Source organism: Chinchilla lanigera, unplaced genomic scaffold (assembly GCF_000276665.1).
Source record: "Chinchilla lanigera isolate Chin_1 unplaced genomic scaffold, ChiLan1.0 scaffold00047, whole genome shotgun sequence".
NCBI lineage: Eukaryota > Metazoa > Chordata > Mammalia > Rodentia > Chinchillidae > Chinchilla > Chinchilla lanigera.
In genome coordinates, this window is record NW_004955448.1 from 10,153,045 (window position 1) to 10,180,073 (window position 27,029).

Below are 27,029 nucleotides of genomic sequence, written 5' to 3' on the forward strand. Positions count from 1 at the left end.
TGAAAAGATCACTAAGACAGAATGGACTTGGTTATCGCGTTCTTGCATATTTACTTAATAGGGTTGGCACATAACATACAAGATGTTCAGTTAAACTGGAACCTCAAATAAACAACACATAAATCTTATTATAAGTATATCCCATCCAAAATTTGGGATATATTTATATTAGAAAAATATTCAAACTTAATTGGTACCCTGTCTTTTAATTTGTTAAGTCTGACAATTCTATCACCAACCCATTCTTCTATGAGTGAGCTCTGACAGGTTGGAGTATCTGCCAGTTTGATAGAACCAGGTGATCTCTTTTGTATTCTGTGACAGAGCAAACTTGGAAGAAAGCACCATGTAATTCATGCCTTTGTCTTTGATAAGCACTTTTCTGCATGCCGTGATTTGGGAAAACAATAATTCCTATCCATAATGGGAAAGAATAAGATATCCTCATTACTTCCTCCAGAGTATTTTAAAAACTCATCAAATCAATCAGAGTAAAATGAAGTAGGGTGGAGATTTGGGAAAATAGTTCATGAAACAGAAGAATGGCAGTCAGCAAGGTGGAGCTAAATTTTTGGTCAAGGGTTGGAGTGTATGTGGACGTGTAGCATGTGTGTATATACATCTGTATAGACATACAAATTAGGTGCATGGTTGGATAGAGAAGACCCATAAAAGATTAGGAAATTAATATTTACTGTGTTCCTAGTAGTGTCAGACACTATGCATGATGCTTTGGATAAGATGTATGTCATCACGATGTTATTGCAAGAATATTCTTAAGAAAGAAGACAGACGAAGAAGATAGGCATGGATGACGATATTATCCTTCCCAATGTTGAATGTGCTTCTCATGAACCCACTGTCTCCATCTTCCTGCTCAGGCAAAATTATGCACCTACCTATATTCACTGCTTATTCCTCTCTTTCAAAAAGGATATATATACCTTTAGTAAAGAAGGAACATTAGCCCTAAACTAAAAAATTAAAATCTGAATTTACATTGAGAAGGAATCTTCTAACCACAAATTACTGCAGCCTTGAATGATTGTGTGAAATACAATAGGAATGAACAAACACAGCTGAACATATTTCATGAATTTAATAATTTGGTTAAGTACCCTGACCTGTGGGTACTAATTCGGGAGCATTGAGCAAATTACAGCAAACATGTCTCTTATTAACTAGTTTATAGAAATATGTATTTCGTAAGTGGGAATAGAAACACTTGATATTTTCTAGTATATGTGTACTTTATCCACTAAGAATTAAGGAGAGAAACATAAACTACTAAATATCTACTCCAGCCACTGTGTATCATGGGTCAACACAAAGCCCAAACAGCCTCTTATTACCTTCCGACCTCTACCTGAGGCAAGTGCAGAAGTGGAAAAGAGCTAGCAGTCACCTTCTTCATAGTGCCTGATAATGAGTAACGCATTTTTGCTGAGTGATAAATGACCAAATGGCCGTGCAGTGGAAGCAGGGACAGACAGAGGACATGAAAGAGAAAAATAAAGGAGGTGCCTTAGTCTGGGGGGGTCTGGACTGCCTTGTTTTGATTTAAAGAGGGGCAGATAAGGACTCCTAAAACTATTAGCAACTTTCCATAAGATGTAAGCAACATATTCTGTCTTCAAAGCAGCCTCCCAAGCAAGTAGTTTAGCTGCCATTTAGGGATCACTGACGCAGCTCCCACCATTTTTCACTAGCCATGAACCAAGCAACTGTTTCAGGGAATTTTTTTCCTAAACTGATTCAACTTAGGAATCACTTTTATGGGGTCTCAAATTGCTCATGGTATATTTTCTCCTCTATTAAATATGTTGTTATTGTGATTTTTTTCCCTAAAAGACAAAGGATTTCTTGAAATAACGATTCCATTTCATTTACTTGGTCTAGGTATAATACATTTTAATCTATAGAAAGGAGTAGGAAAAGTGAGAATAATACAAAGGACCAGAAAGTACATCTGCCCCAGAAAGTATATCTGTCTAGTAAGCACTAGACATTTGCATATTCTGTTCTAACTCTGCAGACATCCAACGTACACACTTAATGGATACTTGTTACATGCAGTATTAAGCCACATGCTCCAATGCAGTGAGCAGCTCTTGACAACATACAGCAGGCTATGCATGTTAACCTCAGTGACAAGAGAGGACTTTGGATAGTCTTCATATTTAAAAAATCCATAAAACTTAAAGCATATAAATTACTTTTTAACTGCTGGCATTTTATTAAATCAAGACACAACTATGTTAGAATTAATTGGAAACTAAATCTGTGATAAAATTGATAATGATATATGTATGTGCAGTCTGTCACATTATACCCTTGAAGTATTAGATATATATATAATTAGTGTAAATAATGGATGTAGAAATATTTGTAATATTCTTGCCCATTATAATTTCTCAATCCTTGGTAATTATTATTATCACCAAATACAACAAAACCGCATCATGCTGTGATAAGTGAAAGTCAAAAAATCAAAATGCAAAATCATTTTGCTGTGCAATTAAATTTTTGAAAAGCAAATCAGTATTTTCCTCAGATCTGTCACAGCCTCAAAAGGTCCACAGGTAAAAAAAAGAGTGAAACATCCACTGGACTCACAGACCATAGTGTAAATTTAGACAATTATAAAGAGGCACCGCTTCTTCCTACATTTAAAAATAGCACTGGGGAGGGGACCAGAGCCAATCAATTGCATTTCATGTGAATAGACATTAACTAATTTAAAATTATGATTCATGCCTGTTATCTGATAAGCCAGACCACTCAACTAACCTGTTACTTTATTTATAAACAGGTAATGCAAACAAAAACATTATTATGATTTTATTGAAAGTATATACTGTCAGGTATAGTGGTACAGGTCTGTAATTACAGTACTTGGGAGACAGGATGATTGTATAAATTTGAGCCCAGCCTGGGCTACATAGCAAGGTCATGCCTGGCCTAAACTACCTAGTAAGACCCTGTCTCAACAAACAAACCGACAGACAAACAAACAAGCAAACAGTGTGTTCCAATTTATCCCCCTTTAGACTGTAGGCTATATCAATATGACATCATAGAACCTGGCTAAAAAGTTTTTATAATCCCACTAAAAATAAAATAACATTTCCTACAATTAGTATGGTTAGAACTATCCTCATCGTGGTCAGCACTGAATTTTTCATGGTAGCCGGTATCCTCCAAATATGGATAAAAATGTCAATGAGATAAACCACAATGGTTAATTGATAGCAAAAAGCTTTTCTAACCCAGAATCAAAATTAGACAGGCAAGTCATTGGTGGCATGAGAGGACTTTCCTTACATTTTGTGGATACAACCCCCAAAAGTTCTGTTTTCTTAAGTGTATGCATTCATCTTTGAAAAATCAGATAAGAGACTCTTTAAATATCACTCATGTTGTAGCTTCTGTGAGGGAAAAAATATCTGCACAAACAGTTGCCCAGACTGATTAAAATCACTTATTACATATGAATTAAAACTATTGACCATTTAGAGGAACAATTACAAAGCTCCACAATGCATTAGCACAGAATTCCATCAGTTTTGTGCCTGAGCCAAAGCAAAATGAGTATTTCCATTCCTACAGTTCATTAATTTCCAAGCTGGGTTATTAAGGATGATAACATTAGTTTCTCAGTGTGTTGGGTCTTCCTCTCCCTTTTGTTTTTAAAGAGTAAATGGATATTTTACATCCAGGACATGGATAGCAATTTCATAGCTCTGTCCTTAGTACCCTCACATATACAGTACTGGATTTGACCTTGACGAACAAGATACCATCTTCCTTCTTGCCAAATAGAAGCAGAGTTCTCAAAATCAACTTTCAGTTCTGAGAAAGTTTCCAGAAGTCCTTTCTCCCCCTGCTCCCTTGTACTTCCTGGAGAGCCATCCTTTCTGCACATCATCTCAGACTGTCTTTTTAGAGTCTAAGGGGCATGGAAGGGCGAGACAGACTCAGGAGCCAGCCTTCCTGGGGTCAGATCCCCAGCTACTCACTTACTTCTCTGAATGACTTTGAATAATTACTTTCTCTCCAAGGTTCAGTTCTTTATCTATAAAGTAGGAGTAACACATAAAGTACCAGGCATCTACTAAGCACTTCATAAATATTAGGTGGGGGGGGCATTCTGGAAAACCCTGGAGGCTTGCATACTAGTATAAAGATCATGCACTTGGAACCTAAAGATATTGGTTTGAGGTATTGGACCATTAACTAAACATTTCTGAGCGCTTACTTTCTTCCTAGCTTAAATGGGAAGCACAACTGTAAGCTTACTAGGAAAAATAGTGATAGTCTTATGAGAAACTGTTTAAAGTGCATCAACTTTGGCATCAAATAGAGGGTTTAAATCTTAGCTCTTCCACTTATTAGCTATGTGATCTCAAGCAAGTTGCTTTGTCTCATTATTCCTTAAAAATATATCCATTGTAGAGTACCATGAGAATCTGGAAATCATTTCTGTGATGTCCCTAGTGAATAGAAGAGAGTTACTAAATGGCAGATGCATTGTTTCATGAAATATTTTGTAATTCATCACACTAGGTGGATATTACCTGCTAATCTCATCATTACTATTTTTGCTCTTTTGGAACATGGCCTAATAAACTCTCCCCATCCCCATTTGCAGCCTGCATGAACCTTTATCAGTACATCCCAGGATGCAGATGCAAGATGCATGTACCATGAACTTGGAAATTAAACATCTCATGGCTTGTGTTTTGTTGTTTTATTTTTATTGACATTATGCATACTTAAGGTACAGTGTGATATTTCGATACACATATACATAATGAGCTTACCTCAGTTAAGCTAATGAACACATCCATCTTTTCATGTAGTTATCTTGTACTTGTGTGGAAAGAACACAAAAATTCTCTACTAGCATTAGAATAACTGTTCTACATATTTGAAATTTTATACTCTGACCAGCAGCTCCCCAATTTTCCCCAAATCCCTCTTTCCTGATAACTGCCATTCTACTATTTTCTTCCATTGTATGAATTTTGCCTTTGTAGATTCCATATATAAATGAGATTGTGAAATATTTGTCTTGTTTCCTTCTAGGAGTTTTATGTTTTGAGGTCCCATGGCTTTTGAAGTCTCAGAAACATAAGAGTGTTCTGGTGCCAAAAACAAACAAACAAACAAAACAAAAAAACCGGTATTGCTCAGAAAAGTGCTGTCCATGGTCTGACTTCTGCACCAAGTATCAGAAATTCAGACTAAGTACCTGAGGGTTATTTATTTATACAGAAAAAGATACAGGAAGGCAACCCAGAGCTCCAGGAGCAGCATCAAACGCATAGGCTCTTTCTATCTACCTACTAGTTCTTCCTCAAGGGTGGCTTTGTCTACATGGCTTTTGTGCAATGTATCTTATATGCTAGGTCTAGGCCACATAGTCACCCCTTGCTGAAAGGGAATCTGGAGGAAATGTTTCACTGGACACATTTTTGTCCCAAATGAAATTGGGAGTTTTGTAGCAACGAGGAAGAGAGTCAATACTATTTGGCAGCTAGCACTGTCTGCAACAGGAGTCTGAAATCCTGAGGGCTGGACCGCTAGCAAAGAGTTGGTAGCACCTTCAGCAGATCAAAGAGCTGTTAAGGTTGCTTCAGAAGACAGTTTTGCACTGAAAAATCTACTCATTCCAAGATCCAGAAATCTTCTGTTACAAGGTTTGCTTTTCTTGCTTTACTTACAAGGAATATAGAAGCGCAAAAGGAGAAGCCGTTCAGATATGTGGCAGTTGCTTTGCAGATTTGGTTGTTTTAGTTTGGTTTAATTATATTTGTTTTTCTGAGCTTGGCAATTGCTTCAGATGACCCACCAAATACACTTTTCTGTCCATGGTCCATGATAAAGTTCTTTCTCCCTAAAGAAATGCTATGGATATTGCCTGCATCACTGTGGACACCCTTGGGGGCTCTCTGTCACAGTTTGTGGAAATCCTGCCTGGCAGAGCACACGATAGACACTGTAGCCTAAGCCTGAAACAGCCCCACACTCCACAAGGTTTGGTGCTCCTTTCTTCTTCACATTGGAGAAAGGAGCACTTGATTGAACTATAAATCCTGTTCAAATAAGCTTATCTTAACTCCACACAGGTCTTAGGTATTCCTATGAATTCTCCAGTTGAGAAGGCACGGTAAATCAAATATATAAAATCAAAATTGGAGCTGTAAATACAAAGAAATAAATTGTAATATCCTAACAGGCCCGTGTGATATAAGGCCACCTAAGATAATGTCTGTTCTTGGTTCCCAAATGGGATCTCATAGGGAGGTAGAGCCAACTCGAGATGAAAGTGAACCTCACCACAGGGAAAAAATTGTTCGTCACTTACCTTGACCCAGTGGCTGAAGTTTTTATATTATTTAACTTTTTAATGTTCCTGTTAAATTGTAGATGCTACATAGGATAAGACTTTACCTCTCTAACACTTGATCTTAAGTAAGCTTGTTATATTAATGCTAGAAAATTCCACTAAGATGGAGTTTTTTTACATAAGGGAATTATGTTTTCTTCCTGCACCCCAAAACCTGGTATGATGCTTGGCATGGAACAGACATCAGTTAATGTTGGCTAAAGGTAATGGAAAGGGTGGGGTATGAAAATCGAAAGGGCAGAGCTGAAGAAGCAGTGGCTGTCTTGAGGCACAGAGGCAAACCCTGGCAGCTAAGAGAAAACTAGAGATGTGGGGAACAAGGACACAAAAAGGCTACAGAAGCCCCATGAAAAACAAGCATTATATCTCGTGCATTTGGCAAGAACCATACTGCCCCTCGGCACCGTCAAAGTAGAGATGAGGAACCCAGTGTGCAGTGCCACAGGAGGAACCACTATGGAGAGAATTCATATTTGTCACCGGATCCAGTTCTGGCAACTACTTTGGATTTATTTTTAAATAAAGCAGATCTTATTAAAGTAATTAGCCTAGCTGTGAGAATTTTGCCCCTGACTCTGGAGCCCCCAAGATAACAGAGCACATGTTGAATAAGAAGATCATTTTAAGCCACCACGTTTCTCTGGGGTCCTTTTGTAGTACATGCTCATTACCCAAATTCGTAAGTGTTGAGCTAATACAATGTTTTAATTGTTCTGGATCTTTTGTGTGTGGTGATATGATACAAGACATAACACTGATTAATTTCACGTTCTGATTAAGTGATATAAAAGTCCTTTCTTTTATTATAATCATGGAATACGTTTGAGTAGGTTTTTTTTAATTTGAATTAAAAATGAGATGCTAATACTCCTAGCTTGAAAAAATGTTCACCTTAAATTTTCCTTCTGCCAATATTGACTCCAATTATCTCTGCATTGTAGTGTCCTCCTAAATGAGAACAATGAGTCAGAAACATTTACTTATGTCAGGAATCTTTTAATGTCAGTCTGATATAAAGAAGCCAATATTCTGTGTTGTCACTTTATTACACACACTCAAACACAAATACACAATCACTGAATTTATCCAGTCACACTTGTGATAAAGAGATAAAGCCCATCTTTTTTCTCTAGTGTGAAAATGCCATCTTCTGGAATTCCCAAAACATTATCATCAAGAATATAAATAATTGATGAATTGGTCAGCTTTTCTGCTGCTGGGACAAAACACTTGGCACACATGACGTAAAGGAGTAAATATTTATTTTGGCTCAGATTTCAGTCCATGGTTAGCTGACTCCAAGGCAGAAACATCACGGTAGAATAGTGTGGAGGAGGAAAGCTGCCCCTCTCATCCCAATAAGGGAAGAGATGGAAAAGAAGAGGCCAGAAACCAGATATAGGCTCCAAGGTCATAAATCCATGACCCACCCAGACACCCAAAAGCATGCTTTACTAATCTCCTAGACATCTCTCAAGCCAATTTGACAGGCAAGATTAACCATCACAATTGGTGAACCTCTTGTGGAAAAAATGTATGCACTTTTTTTTAAGTATTGGTGATTGAGCTCAGGGCTTTCACTTTAGGTTATATTCCCAGTCTCTTTTTTTTTTTTTTTTTTGATGTGGGTCTCACCAAGTCATTAAGTTACCCAGAGTTGCTTGAACTTGGATCCTCCTACCTCCCAGAGTGCTGGGATTATAGGCATGTGCCACCATGAACAGCATATATCAACGTTTTAGTTGTGTATATTCTTTCCTACTGAAATGCTCATACATATGAATACTATTACTACTGCAGTATGACTTATAACAGCTAAAAATAAGAGAAAATATATTTTTATCACAAAGAGATCAAATCAGCTACAAGATGGCTGCATTTTAGATTATTCTATCCCCATTAAAAATGATGGCAAGGGTGTACAGAGATGGTAGAAAGGATTCCAAGATACACGGATGAATATGGTAAGATTACTTATATTTTTAAAACCTATGTATTTGTATAAATTTATATGTGTAGGTAATTTTATAGAAAGGAGATTGGAAGGATGTACATCAAGTGTCAACTCTGGTTACTTCTGGAGAGAAAAAAAGGAGTTGAATATGAAGAAAATCTGCATTTTACTCAGATATTTTATGTAAGTTTGATCTTTTAAAATGAGACCGCATTTATGCATTTGTTATGTTATTTTTAAAGACATCTTGGGTCTTACTTTCTGAGTTTCTGTTAAAAATATAACAGTGTGTACAATGTTTGCTTTCAAATAGTAATCAACATGATGTATACCATAAGTTGATATACGAAGAACACAGAGGAGAAAACATGAATAATTAAATGAGTTTTTGTAGCTAGATGTGTTTTTACCAAAGAACACACACATCATTCAACTTCATTCAATCACTATCCTAGTGATACTTTTTGGGTGCCTACTGATTTCGAGGTACTAAGGTAAATGTACAAGTGCAACAATACAAACAGCTAATCCTGGTGAAATGATGACTCTAAGAATGAGTTGATATGCTATTAAGGTCTACCAAAGATGTGAATATAAAACAGCCTTTCTGTGGGAGCAGGAAATGAATTTTAAGATTTACACTACAAACTCTGCAGCAGGAAGTTTTGTTGGTCTTAGCCTGGAGCGAGAGGAATTGGTCTTTAGTCACCTACCAGATAACTAACTGTACAGTGACTAATTATTCAAAGAGATGCCAAGAAGGGAATGAGAATAGACTCAGTAATTGACATGACTCTACACCAAGTCGAAAATCTGATTCTTTAATTTTAGATTCTTAGCTTTTACTGAGATCCTGGCTTGAGTTCCAATTCCAAAGGAGTAATTCAGTGATAAAATCTCTTTTTATTTATAAGTTAATAAACATTAAAATTTGTTGTATTTTGGAAGTAGACATTTCGCAAGTCTGGGACAGCAGGAAGAAAACAGCATCAGTGCTGAGCTGATTGGCACTTTAGGCTGAGTGAATACTGATTGCAATACTTGCAAGATGAGTGAATACTGATTGCATCTCCAGTTGACACCTTTCTTATGCTAGTAAAGGACTTTTAAGTATGTTCTTCACAGCCACATTATATGTTACTAGTTATTGAGGACCTAAAATATGCCACACCAGCTGCTTCAAAATCACCCTGCAGGCATGGATTATTCCTATGATGCAACAGAGGAAAGGGTGCCCCAGAGGTTTAGGCAAATTGCCAGTGTTACCACACTGCAGAATTATGATATCAGGCAACATGTGTCTAATTTTGAAGCTGGCATACTGTTTCCTAAAAAGAGGAGGGGGAGAAACAGAACAAGAGGAAGAGATGAAAGGTGGAATGCAAGGAAAGAAAAAAGGAACTAAGGGCACTACTACTGACTAAATTGTATTTACACATTAAAAACTGAAGACTGGAGAAGTTAGTTGAGTTTGCCAAGGTCACAGCGTGTAAAAGACAAAATCTGGAGCCAACTCACATTTCCTAAGTATCTGCTCACTACACTTCTGCTGGCTCTCCAACGTCAGGAAATAATTAAACCGTGGTAAATCAAACAATTCATTGTGTACTCATTTTATATCTGTATCTTTCCTCTAAACCAATACTGGAAGGGTAGAAAACTGATTCAAAAATATTTTTAATTTCTCCCTGATATAGTTCATCTCAATCAAGCTTTAATAGAGAAGTGCACAAACCATGTATTATACATTCAAATTGCACAGAGCAATAAATAATTCTCAAAGGAAATAAGCAATAATTTCCAAAAATTCAATTGACATCCCAAATTAGATCTACATAAAAAGATCAGCCAATTAACTCTGCCAACAGCTCTTTCTATTTTCTATTCTCACTTGCATTCTAAAATTTTGTTTATATAATTACTTCGGAACCATAGGGGAAGTATACTCGTTTCTATCTTTTAGGGAATAATTGTCTTGTTCAAAGGGCACCAGTGCTATCCATGAATATAAAAAAGATGCAAAAGAAAATAACCAATAAGTTCTTATACTATGAGAACAAATTGCTTCAGGTTACAAAAGAAAGAAAAGGTTAGGAGGATTAACTGAAAATAATCTAATCATCTTACTTGCATAAATGTCAGAGGAAGAGGAAATAGAACTGGCCTCTGTTTTTCCCTTCCTGAAGCAATCACCCAAAGAGCTGAGTAGTGTGTAGTTTGTCTGTGTGATAGGAGCAGGTAGTCTGAATAGCGGAGTCTGTGTGTAAGAATTCAGGAGTGTTCATCCTTCAGTAGTGGGGAGGGGGACAATATTAAGCTTGTAAAACAACTACCATGGCATTTGCATGCTGTATATTTAGAAGTTGGTAGCCATGATTATGACCCTGTGCTGGATATTTTGAATACTTTTACATGCCTAATATTACCTCATTATCACAAGAAGCCAACAGGTATCACTACATTATTTTATTTTGTAAATTAAATATTTATTTTGTAAATTATATTTTCAGTTTGTGATTACATTAAATTTTTATTTTGTAACACATTATTTTGTTTTGTAAATTATATTTTTTAGAGGATAACAGTGGTTAATACAGTGTGTATCCTGATGTTAAAAGAATAGTCAAAATGTTACTCAGTACAAGTCATAAATTTATAAATAGAAAAATCAAATCTTCTCGTAAGAAGTTTTAGGTTAGTCTGTCGTTTGCTTCATCATTTAAAACATCAGTGTAGTAAACCACAGATTCAGTTGCAGATTGTTTGCCTAACAGTCTCCTTTCGTTTATCATCTCATTTCCTACCTTAAAAAAAAAAAAAAAAAAAAAAAAACGCTTCCCAGAGACAGAAAGTAATTTGCCAAGAGCCAAATAGTTAACAGAAGGGTTTGAAATCAGAGTGAAATCTTGACACTGCCAGTCTAGGACTGTTACTATGACACCACATTGCCCTTCCCCTCCGTTTGCAAACTCGGATTTTAGTATCTGCTACAATGTTACAATTGTTGGCACGTTTTTAGTAGTAAGATATTTACTTTAGGATCAGATTGTTATTTCAAGATAATCCTAACCCTAACTCAATTCAAAAGGAGTCATCCAATGATACGAAGTTGTTTTTTCATGAGTTACTGAACTTATTAAAATTTGTAGTAGTTTGAAAGTAGGCATTTTGCAATCTGGACAGGCAGGGAGGGAGCAGCGTCAGTGCTGAGCCGTGGCTGCCACGTGACACCGACCCACACTCGCTAGAGGACTGAATGCTGACTTGGCTTTTCCTATTTTGACCCTCCACGCCTATTCTGCATAATTTTAGTATATTTCTCTTGTATTTTTGAATTGTGTACTTATCAGTTAAAAGTTAGCAATTTATACAGGCTATCCAAATTCCAATTACAAGTTATGTCTTTAATTTTTCTAATAGACTGTTTTAATCAATAAATTATTAGTGATACTCTTTATATATATCCATATATATAAGCATTTATGTCATCTAAAAGTCTGTGCTTTTGTAGAAGTAAATTGCTCACAATCAATGTTTTCCTGAAAAAGTCAACAGGCTGCATCCAGAACAAAGTGATATTTAGCACTTAAACTAGGAAAGAACCTGTGTTGTTTGTTCAGTTTTCACAGCAGAAACTCATAGCCGATGGTGTCTAATTCCAGCTGTGTTCTTATTTATTGCTGTGGTTTCTGTCAGCACTGGGGCATTTGTTTCCTCATCTATGAAAAAGGACAGTACAAAGTTTCCTGATTCTAAAGTTTATAAAGCAAAAATAGCTGCAGCTTCACTAATTGAGGACAGACTCACTTTCTTACTTTTTATAACTCATGCTATCCCCAAATCTTTTAATTTGCCTAAAAGGTGCAATTATATGTTGTTGCTGATAAAGAATGTAACGGTGATTGTATAATTATCAGTTGGCCAGGAAAACCAGATTAACAATCTCAACATTCAAAATAAGGCTCAGGACTATAGACTTTCATCAATACTTTATTTATGTAATATTCTTTTTCTTTATCAAGTACTAAATGCTTTTCTTTTTTATTTTAAAGAGAATAATAAAAAGAACAATAGCAAAATACCAACAACATAGACAAAAACAAAACAAAGCAAAAACCATAAAAATGATATAGGATTTCAGAACAAAATGATAGGAATTAACAGTGGCTGTTGTATTACATATTGTTATCTTCAACGAAGTTGCTCAGATTATCAGATGTAAGAATGCAAGATTGATCAAACCATTAAAGAGAATTAAAAAATAAAAACACAAAAAAACACATTAGAAACAATACAGAGTTTCACTTGAGAGGATGGTACGAATTCACCAATGGTTGTTATATTGCATATTGTTGTCTTCAAATTAATTGTTCAGATTACCAGATATGAGCAAGCAAAATTGGTCAAAAAGAAAAAAAAATTAGATATCAACTGTTCTTTTCAATAAACCATTAGAAAACCCAAAATGTACAATAGATATTATGAAAGGGAAAGACATTATGAAAGGGAAAGACGTTACTCAAAGGAAAGAACAACTGGGATGAGGGAAAGGAGAGAAAGAAAAGAAAAGAAAAGAAAAGAAAAGAAAAGAAAAGAAAAGAAAAGAAAAGAGAAGAAAAGAGAAGAAAAAAGAAAAGAAAGAGAGAAAGAAAGAAAGAAAGAGAAAAAAGGAAGGAAGGAAGGGAAGGAGGAAGGAAGAAAGGAAGAAAGAAAGAAGGAAGAGAAGGATAGCTGGGATAACTATACTGCCAAAGTCTATTTATGTAATATTCTTACAGTATATAAAATGTCATACACTATTCTCAGATCTTAGAAGTTTCCACTAGTAAACGTGTGTTATAGCAAAGTAATACTTATTTTTCTAAAATAGTGATATTCTATTCAATTTTATATACAAGTTTTAAAATTTAATGATCATGCATAACAAAGGCAGTATAGTACCTGATCTGTTTCTCCTAATAGATATATTAATTTATTTAAAAATACTTCTGACATTGCTGGTTACAAGAAATTTGTTTTTTAAAACATTTTCTTATAAATGATTATTCTCATACAAACCTTGTAGGCTGATGTGATAGCTACCTGGATGGTCATTTTGTAGAATGGGACATTAAATGTGATTCTGACCTATTCAGAATCACACAGCATGTTTTCCTCAGGTCTCCTAGTAATTAACCCTATTATTCTATATCATCATTGCATGTAAGTCAGATACTGTCTTTTCCATTAATCACTTTGACTAGCAAACTTAATTCAAAGAAATTTGAGTTTGTTGAAAATCAGTGAGGGCCGGGGATATAGCTCAGCAGCCAGTGATGTTCACATATAATTATAAGGGGAAATAAGAATCTCATAGCCAGTTGCAAATCTGGTCTCAAATTTGTTTGGAACCAGGACATACCTACTAGGCATACTGGTTACTTCAAGGAAATCATGGAGACCAGAAGCAATATAGACTTAGGTTTATCTATAATGCACTATGTGTGTAAATGTGTATATGGAGGGCAGAGGCATGGGAGGGACACTAAATGAATACCGTCACATTGCTTACATAGTTGGTCTAATGAGTAATCAGAGCATTTGGAATTGTAGTGAAGTGAAAGATGGTACCAGGCATCCTTTTACTCTCCAAAATTTCAAATCAATTGAGTTACACAGAGCAGAACCAAATATAATGACCACCATCAGCGTTATTACTGACGTGGTCTAGGTAGTTGCAGACCTTAAAGTGCAAGGCCACAACGGCCATCCTAACATTTATTTCTTAATTAGACAGATGGATTTGCCTACAGCAGGCATATTTGAACAACCACAGGCTGCTGTGCAGGCCAGATCAATCCTGCAGGCTCTCAGGCTGGAAAATATCTCCTGGGAAGCCGACTCTGACCAAAGAAGCACTAGAAGGGACCAAGTTGAGTGTAGTCAGTTTCTTCTCCAAACTCGCCAGCCAGATAAATTATACCTTCTCTGCTTCGGAGACCCTGGAGCTGTTCCCCCTTTACTTTTCCTTCCTAAGAAGCAGACTATTCTGTCTTTGTAGAAATATGGGGAGTGGTAAAGGGTTTCTCCCTGACATTAATCAAGCATTCTCCATGGACATGTGGCTCCCCCAGGCATAGTGTATTTGAAGCTGCCTCCCCTCATTTGGGAGATATTAGGACAGCTATTTTTGGAAACTCATAGATTTTTTTTACTGTTCATTCCCTTCTACTTAGCCAATCCCAAATAAATGTGAGAATATCAAACTATGGCCTCTTCTCAATTTGCAACATAGAACAGTCTTTGATTTTTTTCATCCATTACAAACTGAATGGTGGTAAATAAGTACTGACATTACTATATAGGTATCCAAAGAGTGGAAGGAAATATTTCTGTGTCATTTGCATGCAGTTTTCTTTAATGCTTGTGCTATGCCTCTGGTGACATCACAACATTTCAGGTACCACTGCGATTGCATCGGAAACCAGACCTTGGAAGCCATGGGAGGATCCACCTGGTCTCCTGTATCCCGTCCTGACTCAGCCTCAGCTCTGCCCTTTCATTTGCTGTTCTGAGTGCTCACCCATCCAAGTGACTGTTGATGGCATGAATTTCACATAAAAGGATAATGAACTTCCTTTTGCCCAAGTGACAGCAATTATACCTTTTTGTCATTCAGTTAAGAGTGACATTTTGGTTTGATGTCACCAACAATCATTTGGAGTTTAGAGAATTCTTCCTGAGTTGCATAAAAGTAATTCACTTGACATTTCCTGGGTACGTTCTAGGTGTCAGGCATCATTGTAGATAAAAAGGGAAAACACTGAGGACTCTCACCTTTGAGGACCACAGTCTAGACAAAGAACAGTGAAAGTGAATAATAATGACACAAAGTGGGAGATGGAGAAGGAAAGATAAATTGGTGCAGGAAGTGAAGTGTCTCCTCTTTCTTTCTTTCTTTCTTTCTTTCTTTCTTTCTTTCTTTCTTTCTTTCTTTCTTTCTTTCTTTCTTGTTTTTTAGGCAGGGTCTCACTATGCAGTTCAGACTGGCCTTGAACTCACTATATAGCCTAAACTGGCCTTTAACTCATGGCAATTGGCTTAGTTCAGCTTTCTGAGTGCTGGGATTACAGGTGTGCTCCTCCCCACCTTGGTGAACCTTCTCTTCTGAGTTAGAAGTTGAGATTTGACCCTTTAATCACTGATTGCTCATCAGAGGCTATTGAAAACGAAGTGATTGTTCAGATGTGTCTTTAGGACTCAAATTCTAGGGCTGTAGAGGAAAATCAACAGAAAGAAAGGGAGGTGAAGCAAGAAATAACCTGGAGGAAAAAATGAGAAGGGTCTAAATTCAAGCAACAGAAATATGAAACTGCTGGTCCATTTTTGTAAAGTCTTGTAGAAATCCTGAAGTTCTCTACTAGAAATTAGACATGTCATGGAGAAATGATGTAAGGCGCTAACCAGAAATTTGTTTTGTCACAATTCTTCTCCCAGTATATTTCATATCTGAAGCTAAAACAATTACTATATCCCATGGAATTATATTTTTGTAATTTTAATAGATCATGGTAGTTGCTAAGAACGTGGAAATGTAAAGTACATTTGCATTTCAAATAACTTAAAATGTCAGAAGTGATAATAAAACTGCATGTACTCAATAGAAAACAGATTCTAGTAAAGCTCAAAAGCCCACTTAATAACAACAGTACTGTATATGCTTACCTTTAATTCAGTAATTCTTACATTTTGTTATGTATTGTACTTTTTACATAGGTGTCTACAAGTCTGATTATCTCATCAAATTCTAAGTTCCCTCTGTGAGGACATGTTTAATTTTCTATACATCCTCACCACCAAAACTGCCTAGAGTCTTGCTTCCAGCAGAGAAACAATATTCATATATTCAAAAATATTTTTATTGAGTACCAGCTAGATGCCAGATACTAGCAGACTGTCAGTGCTGGGGAGGCTTCCATGAAGAATATACCATAAACAATTCATGCCTCTCTAAGCTGACAGTCCACAGTGAACAGAAGGTATACATCTTGATATTCCCTGTATAATTTTAGCACAGCCCATGATACAAAGTTAGCACCAAAACTGTTGTATAAGTCAACATCCATCAGTTCACTTTAACAGCCTACCCATCTACCTGCTATGGTTGTGTTCAGATGCCTCCCCAAAGCCTCATGTGATCATAGGGCTTTTTCAAAGGTACCTGAATATAGAATATGTGATGCTAGATTAAAAGAATGTGATTAGAAATCAGCCCACTGATTGGTTTGGCATAGTTCTGGCTAGGATTAAGGGTATGAGTCTTACACCTTCCCTAGGGCAAGTAGCCTATGTACAATATAAGGGACAAAAGAGTCTTGTCTCTCCTTTTTGTTGCTTTTGCTATCTTCCTCTGCAATGAACTGTTGCCTCTTTGCCACGTGCCACCCTGCCTTGGAGCCAGCGGATTGGATTATGGACTGAAACCCCTACGAACTGTGAGCTAAATAAACCTTTCTGCCTTTAACTTTTGTTATGGGGAATTTGTCTCAGCAATGAGAGAAATGTAACTAAGACACTACCTAAATTAATATATGAATTTAATGCAGTGCGATAAATGTTTCACATTATTTTCCAAATAATTTGGGAAGATGATTTAAAAACACATAAACAAAAGAAAAGGATATATTCCAACCATGAAGGAGAACAAAGTTGGGAGATGTGCCAAGCTTGCTGATATCAGAAATCAAAATTTATTAATCCATGGTAATTTTAACAGTGTGATTTCAATACAAGGATACATAACTAAGCCAACTAAACAAAACTGAGTCCCAAATTGGACTTTTGTTGGAATGCAGGCACAGCATTTAACATAACCTGCTTTGAAGATCAAAGAAAAGGAAGGACATTTTAATAAATGTTTTATGTATTAAATGTTGAGTGTTGAGACTATTTGTTTTTTATTTTAAAAAATTAAATCTTATCATATACACAGTATCAATTATACATGCATGAAAACCAAAAATATGAAAAGTAAAACTATACAACTTTTATTAAAAAGTGTAACCAGGTATGGTGGTACATGTCTGTAATCCCAGTACTCTGGGAGGCTGAAGTAGGAGGATCTGTTCTGAGCCCAGCCTAGGCAATTTAGTGACTTAGAGAGACCCTTTCTCAAAAGGGTCTCTCATAAGAAATGAAAAGGGACTTGATGGTATAGCCCTGTTTGAAGGCCATAAGTTCCTTCTCCAGTAACAAAAAAGATGTAATTGAATGTATTTTATAAGCTAGAACCAGAGAAAAAAGTCCTGAACACAACGCCAAAAAATGACAGACAAAAGTAAAAAAAAGATACATCTGACCATGTTGAATTTTTAAATTTTACCCATCCAAAGGTACCACTAGAAAAGTGAAAATACAAGAAACCAATTGGTGCCCCTCATATAGAAAGAACATCTAAAAATCACTATCAGTAGCAAGATACATGGGAAAAAATGGGAGAAAAAATGGCAAAGAAGAAAAGAAAGAGGGAGAGGGGAAGTGAGAGCCAGAGGGCCAGAGAGGAAATCTAAATAGGCAGGAAATATTTTAAAAATGCTAACACCCTAAATTAACAATTCCTGCAAAAACAATCAAACAAACAAATGTGAACAGTACTAGTCGCGCAGATACAAGGATCACAGTTCATGCCCATTAAACTGGCGACAGTTCAAAGCTCTGACAATACCAAAAATTGGTGCAAATGTGGAGCATCTCAACATTGCTACAGACAGAAAATTATTTTGTCCATTTTGAAAATAATTTGGCTATAAAAGTCAAACTTTCAAATGTACATAGCCCATGGCCCAGTAATTTAAATACTACCAAAGTGTCCTAAGAGAACCTCTCCCATTTACTTACAGGGAGGTATGAACAAGATCACTATTGAAATATTATTTGTTTTAGAAAGAAATTAACTCGGGGGCTGGGGATTTAGTTCAGCGGCACAGTGCCTGTCTGGCAAGTGCAAGATTGTGAGTTCGATTCCCGGTACCGGAAAAAAAAATAAATAAATAAAAAATAGAAAGAAATTAACTCTATGTCTTAATTACTTGTTTGTTGATAGGATAAGATATCTGACACCCACAAGTTAAACAAGGAAATGTTTATTTGGCTCACAGATTGCGGAGGCCTCCTTCCGGCTCTAAGGCAGGGCAGCCCGGCAAAGGGACAAGCTAGAGAAAAAAGTTTCAAGGTGGGGTAGGCAGGAGGCAGCAGCGCGGAGACTCCTTTCTCTTTGTATTCCATCCAGGGTGTAAGTCTTTTGGACCCGCATGCAAGTGGGGCTTCTGTCTTCAGTCAATCCACTCTGCCACACCCATAACAATGCTAAACCAAACAGCAGACTAATCCAGTGTCACACACCCTTAATCTAGTATCACACACCCACAGTCCAGCCACCTCCAAAAAGCCCCACGGAGAGCACTGAGGCTTTGGGGAGACATCTAGATGGGAGCCATGACACTATATAAGCTGTGATTTTGCGATGGCAAGCAGAGACACCGAGATGACACCCAGCATTTGGAGGTGGATTTATTTTAAAATCGATAGGCTCTGGTTGGGATCATTCCCAAAATATCAGGCTCTGAAGGCCCAGAGAGGGAGGTTTTGATGGGGTTGGTTGCAAAGGGTGAGCACAGAGGCAGAGTACTCGGTTGTATTTGACTGGTTCTTACAATATGCATCACAGTGATTTCTAGGAGACAGAAGCAACCGGAACAGCAGCAGGAACTGTTACCTGGGCAACAAAGACACCAAAGTATATTGGCTGGGGGGGGGGCATTTTTGTTACAGTTTAGTCGTGTAGAATATAGCCAGTTTAATAGTTTAAATACTTGGGTATATCGAAGTGAATAACTCCCAAAAATATATTACTGGACAAGGAAATTAGAAATCATATGACATATAAGTTGTTTAAACTTAGAGTATGCTTAAATAATATATTTATTTATATTATTTAAAGGTACTTATATAAGTACTTATATATTTAATTACATTTTAAAATATGCCTTGAAAGAATAAATTCTAAGTTCACCATCATAGTTACTTTTATGATGAGCAAGGATTTGATATGGTGAGTAGAGAGCTTCTACTATATAGTTAGTGATTTATGGTAAAGCTATGGTGCCTATATGTTATGTTATTCTTCATTTTTTCCCTCATATATTTCATTACTTTTCGTTAAAAATGTGATGTGCTTCATTCAAGTATTCTTCTGTTTAAAACATATACTGCTTCACCAGAACTATTGAGCTTTCACATTAGGAATATTTTCACATTTATTTCCTTTTACTTTTGTAGATGGGGCTCAAAGCTCAGACTTAAATGTCTTCCCCAAACCAATTAATGAAATGGTAGACCCAAGACTGGCTGTTTGGCCCTTGCCGTGACTTCCTCCAGCTTCGGTGCCATGAAGGACATCTGAAATGGCCCGACTGAAGGGAGAAAGGGACCTCAAATAGTTCTCTCCAGACAGCAGAACAGAGAGCCTGTTCTCACGACCGATGCTGATGGCCAGTGGGGTGCGGGGTGTGACTGCAAAAGTATGTCCATAGGTAGGAGGCTGATCAGTCTCCTTCTTTCCACATTTCAAGGCCCTAGTCTACCGGTCCTTGTCACTAACGTTGTAATGCTCCAAATTCCCACTGAGAGCACAGCTGTAGTTTGGTCTTTGTGTGTATAAAATGTGTCTGACAACAGCATCTCAAAGTGATAAAATGAGTGGTGTTCAAAGTAATTCAGGTGCAAAATGTGAAATAAGCGTTCAAAGTGGACTAAGTTACTATTTTACAGCGAAGATCTGGAAAACAGTTTCTTTTCTTCCTCTCCCTCTCTCTCTCTCCCTCCATCCCTTCCTACTCCTCTTTCCTTCTTTTCTTTTCTCTCAAGAACATTCCACAGCTCTCCACAGGCAAGCCCAGAACATACGCGCTCCTAAAACTGTCACCATAGTGGAAAACTGCAGACATGGATTAGAAAGGCCTTTCCATTTTTGTTTAGCAAAGAAAAATGCAAGAAAAAAAAATCAGTTGATGGTATACTGAAATTATTGTTCACTAACATATTTTCGTAAGTATGAACCTTGCAGAATGAGTCATGCAACACACTCAGCTAGTTCAAATAAACTCCTAAAAGGAATTACTTGTTTATAAAGTAATTCATAATGAATTATTAACAGGTAGTGCCATTCACTGTATTTTTTAATGACACCTTGTGAAGACACTCACAAAACAGGTCTTCCTGAACTGCTTCAGAAGTGACAAGAACAATGAGATAAAGGCAGTATTTTGAGAGAAGTTATTTTACAATTTTTTTCAAGTTTAAGCATTCACCATATTTGTCCAACACCCTTTGTAGATAACTCTGTTTTAATCCACTATCATCTCTTTTCTGAATTATTTTGGTTGTCTTCAAATTTCCCTCCTTCAGCCTTGGCTGTCCTTCAGTTTATTCTCAGCAGACCAAAGTATTGCTTTGAAAACCAAGGCAGATTATGAAATGCTTCTGCTCAAACCTCTTTAATAGTTCTCCCTAACATTCAGCACCCAGACCAGGTCTGTCTCACATTATCCATCCAACTGCATCTGTTTCCATCTTTGCCTTTTGTCCTTCTTGAATCAGTCCATGAACGAATACGTCAGGGGTTCTATTTCTGGATCCCAGAATCAACACACTCCTGTGGACACAGGTTCAGGTTTAAAATCCAGTGTGGTAGATTATATAACCAAATTATTTATTTATTTAGAGTGTTAGGGATTGAAACCAGAGTCTTTATTGCTGACCTATATCCCCAGCCATGTTAATTTCTTGACTTCCTCATTTGCTAAGAGACGATCCTACAGTGAAGTAAACTATATAAATTGCATGCTATACATTTTGTGATCAGTACAGGGGAGCTCCTTTTATTATTCTTTTCGTATCTTTAATGGAGGTATGTGGATTCCTTGTGACACCCAGCGGGTTGGCATCTGCTTGAGTTCACTCAGTCTGCAGAAGACTGCTCACTCAGACGAGTCGGAACAGCCTTGAAGACAGGATGTTCTGCCAGCTCAGGCAGAGACAAGCCTTTTTCCTTCAAAGTCATAAGCCCCTAAATCTTCACCTATTCAGGGCAAATTCCATCTCCTCCAGTCCTAAACAGCTCTTATCTAGACCCTGAACATCTCTGTGTCTGCGGAGAGCTCATTCTAGCCACGCCCCTTCCTGCACTGCCCTGACAGTGGGTTCATCATTCTCCCGGCCTCCAAGCTGGACACCTCAGTGGATTTAAAGTCCCGTTCCCTGAGCCCCAGAGAAACACGCATACAAGTTGTCCCACCTTCCATAAAATCTCTCAGATCCTTCTTCCCCTTCACAGCATCTTACGTTTACTAACATTACCTCTTCCGAAAACCTTGTTCTCTCCTGCCACCACCTTGCTTGCCACCACTCCTCTCCCACTTTGCTGCCATGTTTGGAGTTTAACAGTAAGAGAAGCAATGAGTTCTAGCATTCCTCTGTACAATGAGGTGCTGATAGTTCACAATAAAATATTATTCATTTGATGAAGAACAAAGAGAGGAGCTCAAAGTCTTGAAACATAAAAAAATGATAAGGAAACCAATGCTAATTACCCTTTCTTAGACAGTGCACACTGAACGCATTGTTGAAATGTTACACTGTACCATAACGCAAAGTTAATCAAAATCAAAACTCAAATAGAACCTGGATCATGTACCTCATCTTCCCTATCACTTCTCCTTTGTCTTTTAAGATAACACTGTTCGTGAAAACAAGCACCTTCCACAGTCTGACCCTAATCCCTCCTTTTTCCCTATCTTGGCAGCCTTCATCCCACCCACTCCCCAGACTCCCCTTTGTTGTCTTTCCTGTGTACCCCACTCACCCAGCCCGAGCGCCTGCTCACAATGGCACCAGCAAAGACGCCCTCAGCCTGGCCTTCACTCTGTCCAAACCTCACTCATCATTTTAGCCTCCGGCCCATCAAAAGGGGTGTATACACAACAGGGGTCACCTAAGATAATCCTTTTAGGGACAAAATCGCAATAAAACATTCCATTTCTGTTTACTTTTCATCACAAGCTTGGCTAAGGCAGAATGTAGACGGATGCTGACAGCTTTACTCGGCTGGTATCAGGTAGGAGAGGTTCTGAAGGTACAATGTTTCCCTGAATCAGAAATGTTGGGGTTACTCACACCATGTTGGTTCCAACATATTGAAGCAGAGTTTTAGTCTAAAATGTCAGCTGTTTTAAATATTGCATTACTAGGAAAAGGAGGATTTTGTCACCCTGAGATGAACAATGATCACAGTCTTTCTTCTTACAAAAGTTAAGAAAGAAGAATTAGCAAATTTAAAGCTGACTTGGGGGGCTGGGGATTTAGCTCAGCGGCAAAGCACCTGCCTGGCAAGCGCAAGGTCGTGAGTTCGGTTCCCGGTACCGGAGAAAAACCAAAACCAAAAAGATAAATAAATAAAATAAAGCTGACTTGGTATTTTTTCTTTCAGAAAAGATAAGTGTTCTGAGATTTCTGTCCTTTACTATGAGGCTTTCAGGCTTAGGTACTACCCAGTTCATCATTTTAATTACAAAATAAATACATACCTTCAAAATAAAGTGGTATTTGGATTATGGATGGAAATTGGTCCCAATAAGTTTTTCTATGAAGAGAACATTTTAATGATGTAAATACAGAAATGTTTCATTCATTGTTGTTGATGTTATTATGGATATGGTATGTTACCTACTAAACTGCCCAGTCTGTATACTTAAAAATCTCGGAATTACACTGTCTAATTTGCCTAAAAATTTTCCAAATTGTGGAGGGTGCTTATTGCCATGAATAGGTGTTACGTTAAAAGACAAAGGAGAGGTGTTAGGGAAGGGAAGGTATCTGATTCAAACTCTACTTGAGTTTTTAAAAAAGTGTCTTAATTTTGATTAACTTGCCCCTTTGGAATGTGGTATAGTGTAACATTTCAATAGTGCATCCAGTGTGTACTGACCAAGAGAGAGTAATTTTCCAAATAAATTGTTTTGATGTTTTTTGAGCTCATTGCTCTGTGATTATATATAATATTACACATATATTGCATATATAACATATATATTACATATACAAGTGATAGCTTCCAAAAACAATTTTTTGACATACAATGAAAGTACATATTCAGGAAGAGTAGCCAGCATATTAAAAACAAAATCTTTAGCATAGCTACTGTGAGGGAATGGTAAAAGATTTAGTATTTCCAATACATTTTTTCCATTCAAAATCACACCTTTCAGCAATTTTCGATGAAGCATTGTTGGTAATAGCAGAAAAGATGAATTAGCCTAGATGTCCAACATTATGGAAATGGAAAAATAAATTATGATCTACCAATACAATGTAACCCTATACTACTACAAAAATGTGAAACTAGAACTATACTGTATAATAATATGGATAATTTTCAAAAACATTATTTGAGCACCCAAAGAGAAACAAACTACAGAAGGATATATGGAGATTGAGACAATTATGTGTTATTTAGGAATGTATAAAATAACACCAGCTCTTGAGTTTACATATATATATTATATATATATATATATACACACACACACACACACATATATATATATGCACACATATAGTAAAAAGTACAAGCACATGCATGGATGTGAGACACTGAATTCAGATAATGGCTGCTTTTGGAAGAGAGGAGGAAAAATGGGATCTAGGAAGATATTGAAGAGATTTGCATGGCTATTTTCATATTCAGCTACTCAAGCTTGGTGGTGAATACATAGATTTTCATTGTGTTACTCTCCCCACTTTTATGTACACTTGAAATATTTTATAATAAAAGATTTTCTGAAATTTAGGTGATTTTCTTTTAAAATTCCTTTGAGGAAATTACAATAATGATAAATTTGTAGACTTATATCCATGGCAGAATCATTCTGAGATGCTCTATTAATTTTAGAAAACTGGCTTGGAACTGCTGTGGTTTCTGAAAGTGTATGTTATTATGTTTTTCTAAGCATTGAGGAAACTACCTCTGAGTATTACATATAAAATACTGGACGGCCAGACAACCTACAGCAGTGGTGGCAAACCTATGGCATGTGTACCACAATGGGCATGTGGAGCCTCCCTGTTGGCAGATGAGCCAAGCCACCCCAGCAAGCAAGCATTGGATAACAGCTGTTCTTTCTTCATTGAAACCTCAGTACTCAGATTGCAGTGCTGGCACTTTTTGGTAAATAAGTGAGTTTGAGGTTGCAGTTTGGGCACTCCTTCTCTAAAAGGTTCGCCATCACTGACCTAGAAATACAATTTTGCATAGCACACAGAAATCACATAGAAATGTGAAAGACTGAGGTAGGATCCAGTCAGTATTATGTTTTTGGAATTTAGTCATCTTTCTGTATTCGCCCACAATTTCTAGAAATACAATGTCTTCCACATACGTAAGGAAATCAAATAAGAATGTATTAGTAAAGATAAAAAAATCCATTCTCATTAAATAGTGTGCAGGTTAATTTCAGTTTAGAGTTATTCTAAATAAATCTATGACAGGAAATTCATCTGACAGGAAATCTATGTTTAAATTTGACAGGAAATCTATGTTTAAACCAAGATAATGAAAGATTTCTATTTATTTAACCTGGAGAAAATAATTCTTTTTAATTTATATAATAAATAGCTTTTAAGAAACCAAACTCTATAAAACATAATGTATATGTTTGAACACAAAAGCCAATATTTAATAAAGAGAAGTGTTATCAACTTAACAGAGGCAGCCTAGGCTTAAAATTTTTAATTGAAGCTTACGGGTGATGTGAGAAAAGATGAAGACAATTTGATCCAGAGTCTATTGAATGAATATAGTTTTTTGGGAGGAGGAGAAAAAATAAAGCTTTAGGATGTAGTGTAGAGAAGAGAATTTGTGGTCAGAAGTATCAAACCATATATATTATTTGGGTGAGTTATTATAATTCTGCATAGTTTTAATTTCCATACTTGTAAAATGATTAATTTAAGATCAATTGAAAATGTGACTTCGTCATTATATACCAGTGTTTGATTTTTTTAAATTCCATTTTATTTTAAATATCTAGAAGATCACAACATAGAGAATTCAAAGGCCACAAGAACTCATTTTCATTTTCCAGATTGTTTTACAGGTCTCCACACTATTGAAATAGAACAAAACCACAGATATAACCAAATCAATAAACTCCCCACTTCCACTATGAATCCTGCTGGGTCCTATGCTCCTTTTGCCTTGTGCATTGTAGCAGTAGTACAGTATCTGGTACCCAGTGAGCAGTTCCATCCTTTCTTCATTATAGTCTCCGCAAATCGTGTGACCTAGAGTTGTGCTGTCCCGTTTAAGACCATTTTCATCCTCTAGTGCGAGTTCCACTAGACACATTCATTCCTCTAATTATTTTCTCACCCTGCCTTCACATGCACTTCCTCATATCATGGATAACTGACAGCTTTCAACTCTCCATTCCAATGAATTATAACTAGGGCTTCTTTAGGATGATTTAAAATATGTCACCAGCCCACAACTCTTCTCTTTCATTTAAAATACGTATTTATGTTTCTCTAATTACACAAGGTATTACATTACGCAGGCGTGATTGCATCATAATTTACATAATTTGCTATTGTTACATATTTTGTTGTTTCAATGTTTAATATGACGTATACTACTGAAATAGACTACCTTATATGAATCTTTGTGATTTTAAACTTATGTGACTTAATATTTGTAACTCTCTCGAGAACAAATTTATAGAAGTGTAGCTGCTGAGTTAAAGAGAACATAGTAACATAAAATTTTTATACATGTTGCTAAATTGCTCTCTCTTCAAGGTCTTCCCATTTATCCTCCCACCATCCCAGGAGCAAGATGTCTGTTTCCTATCCTCCACCTGTTTTCGATCCACTGTGCTGAGCTGGATCAAAACAGTGGCCTTAGGTCTTCCTTGGGCATGTACGGTCAGCATACAGAGATCCTGCTAGATGATTAGTAGACCAATAGTCTTATCCTGATTAGAGGAAATAAATGCACTGAACAGATAAGCAAGTTGTAGAAATTCCAGGGCAGCAAGCCACCAGAAGCTGTTTGTCCTAGATCAGTGTTTCCTTCATCAGGAAAAATTTAGTTGGCCCACATTTTAAAAATTAGTATATTTAACATGCAAATCAGGAGTTATGGCTTCTGTTGAAATACAGGAACATGTGGACCCATTATGCACACAAGGTACATCCGACCAAAGCTAAGAAATGTCACCCTTGGACAGGGCAGGCGTCTCCAGGGACAATATACTCTACCCAGCTGCCTTTTCCTGTGCGTGCTATTTGCCTCACTACCGCCAACTCTTGAGTTGGAAAGTTTGAGTACCAAAAAAAACTACTTCTTCATGGAACAAAACAAGTCTTCAGGAACAAAATTATAAACATGGATTTAGATACACTAAAGATCAAGCCAGGACCTCTGAAAAACAGCAATAATAACAAGAGACTTGGCCTCTGAGTTAGGGAGTCCTATCCTGCTCTACATTACAAATAAATTTCCCCCTAGTGTGTTTACATAAATCTATACATAATTCATGTGTGAAATATACCCAGCTACATGTAATTGCT

The 27,029-nt window shown here is 36.8% G+C and overlaps 1 protein-coding gene across 4 annotated transcripts in view; it reads left to right on the forward strand.

Moving 5' to 3' along the window:
* The window catches only part of Iqcj (IQ motif containing J), a 249,401-nt gene that overhangs the window by 215,786 nt on the left and 6,586 nt on the right, over positions 1 to 27,029 (forward strand). Inside the window, exon 5 of one of the 4 annotated variants that reach the window (XM_013518670.1) lies at positions 19,683 to 19,914. The exons of 1 other annotated variant lie outside the window; for it this stretch is intronic. In XM_013518670.1, coding sequence (XP_013374124.1) covers positions 19,683 to 19,706 — 24 coding nt within the window. In that variant the 3' untranslated portion in view covers positions 19,707 to 19,914. Of the gene's footprint in view, positions 1 to 706; positions 731 to 5,088; positions 5,131 to 19,682; positions 19,915 to 27,029 lie in introns of those variants that run through there. 2 more of the 4 variants (XM_013518668.1, XM_013518673.1) reach the window with 2 other exon arrangements.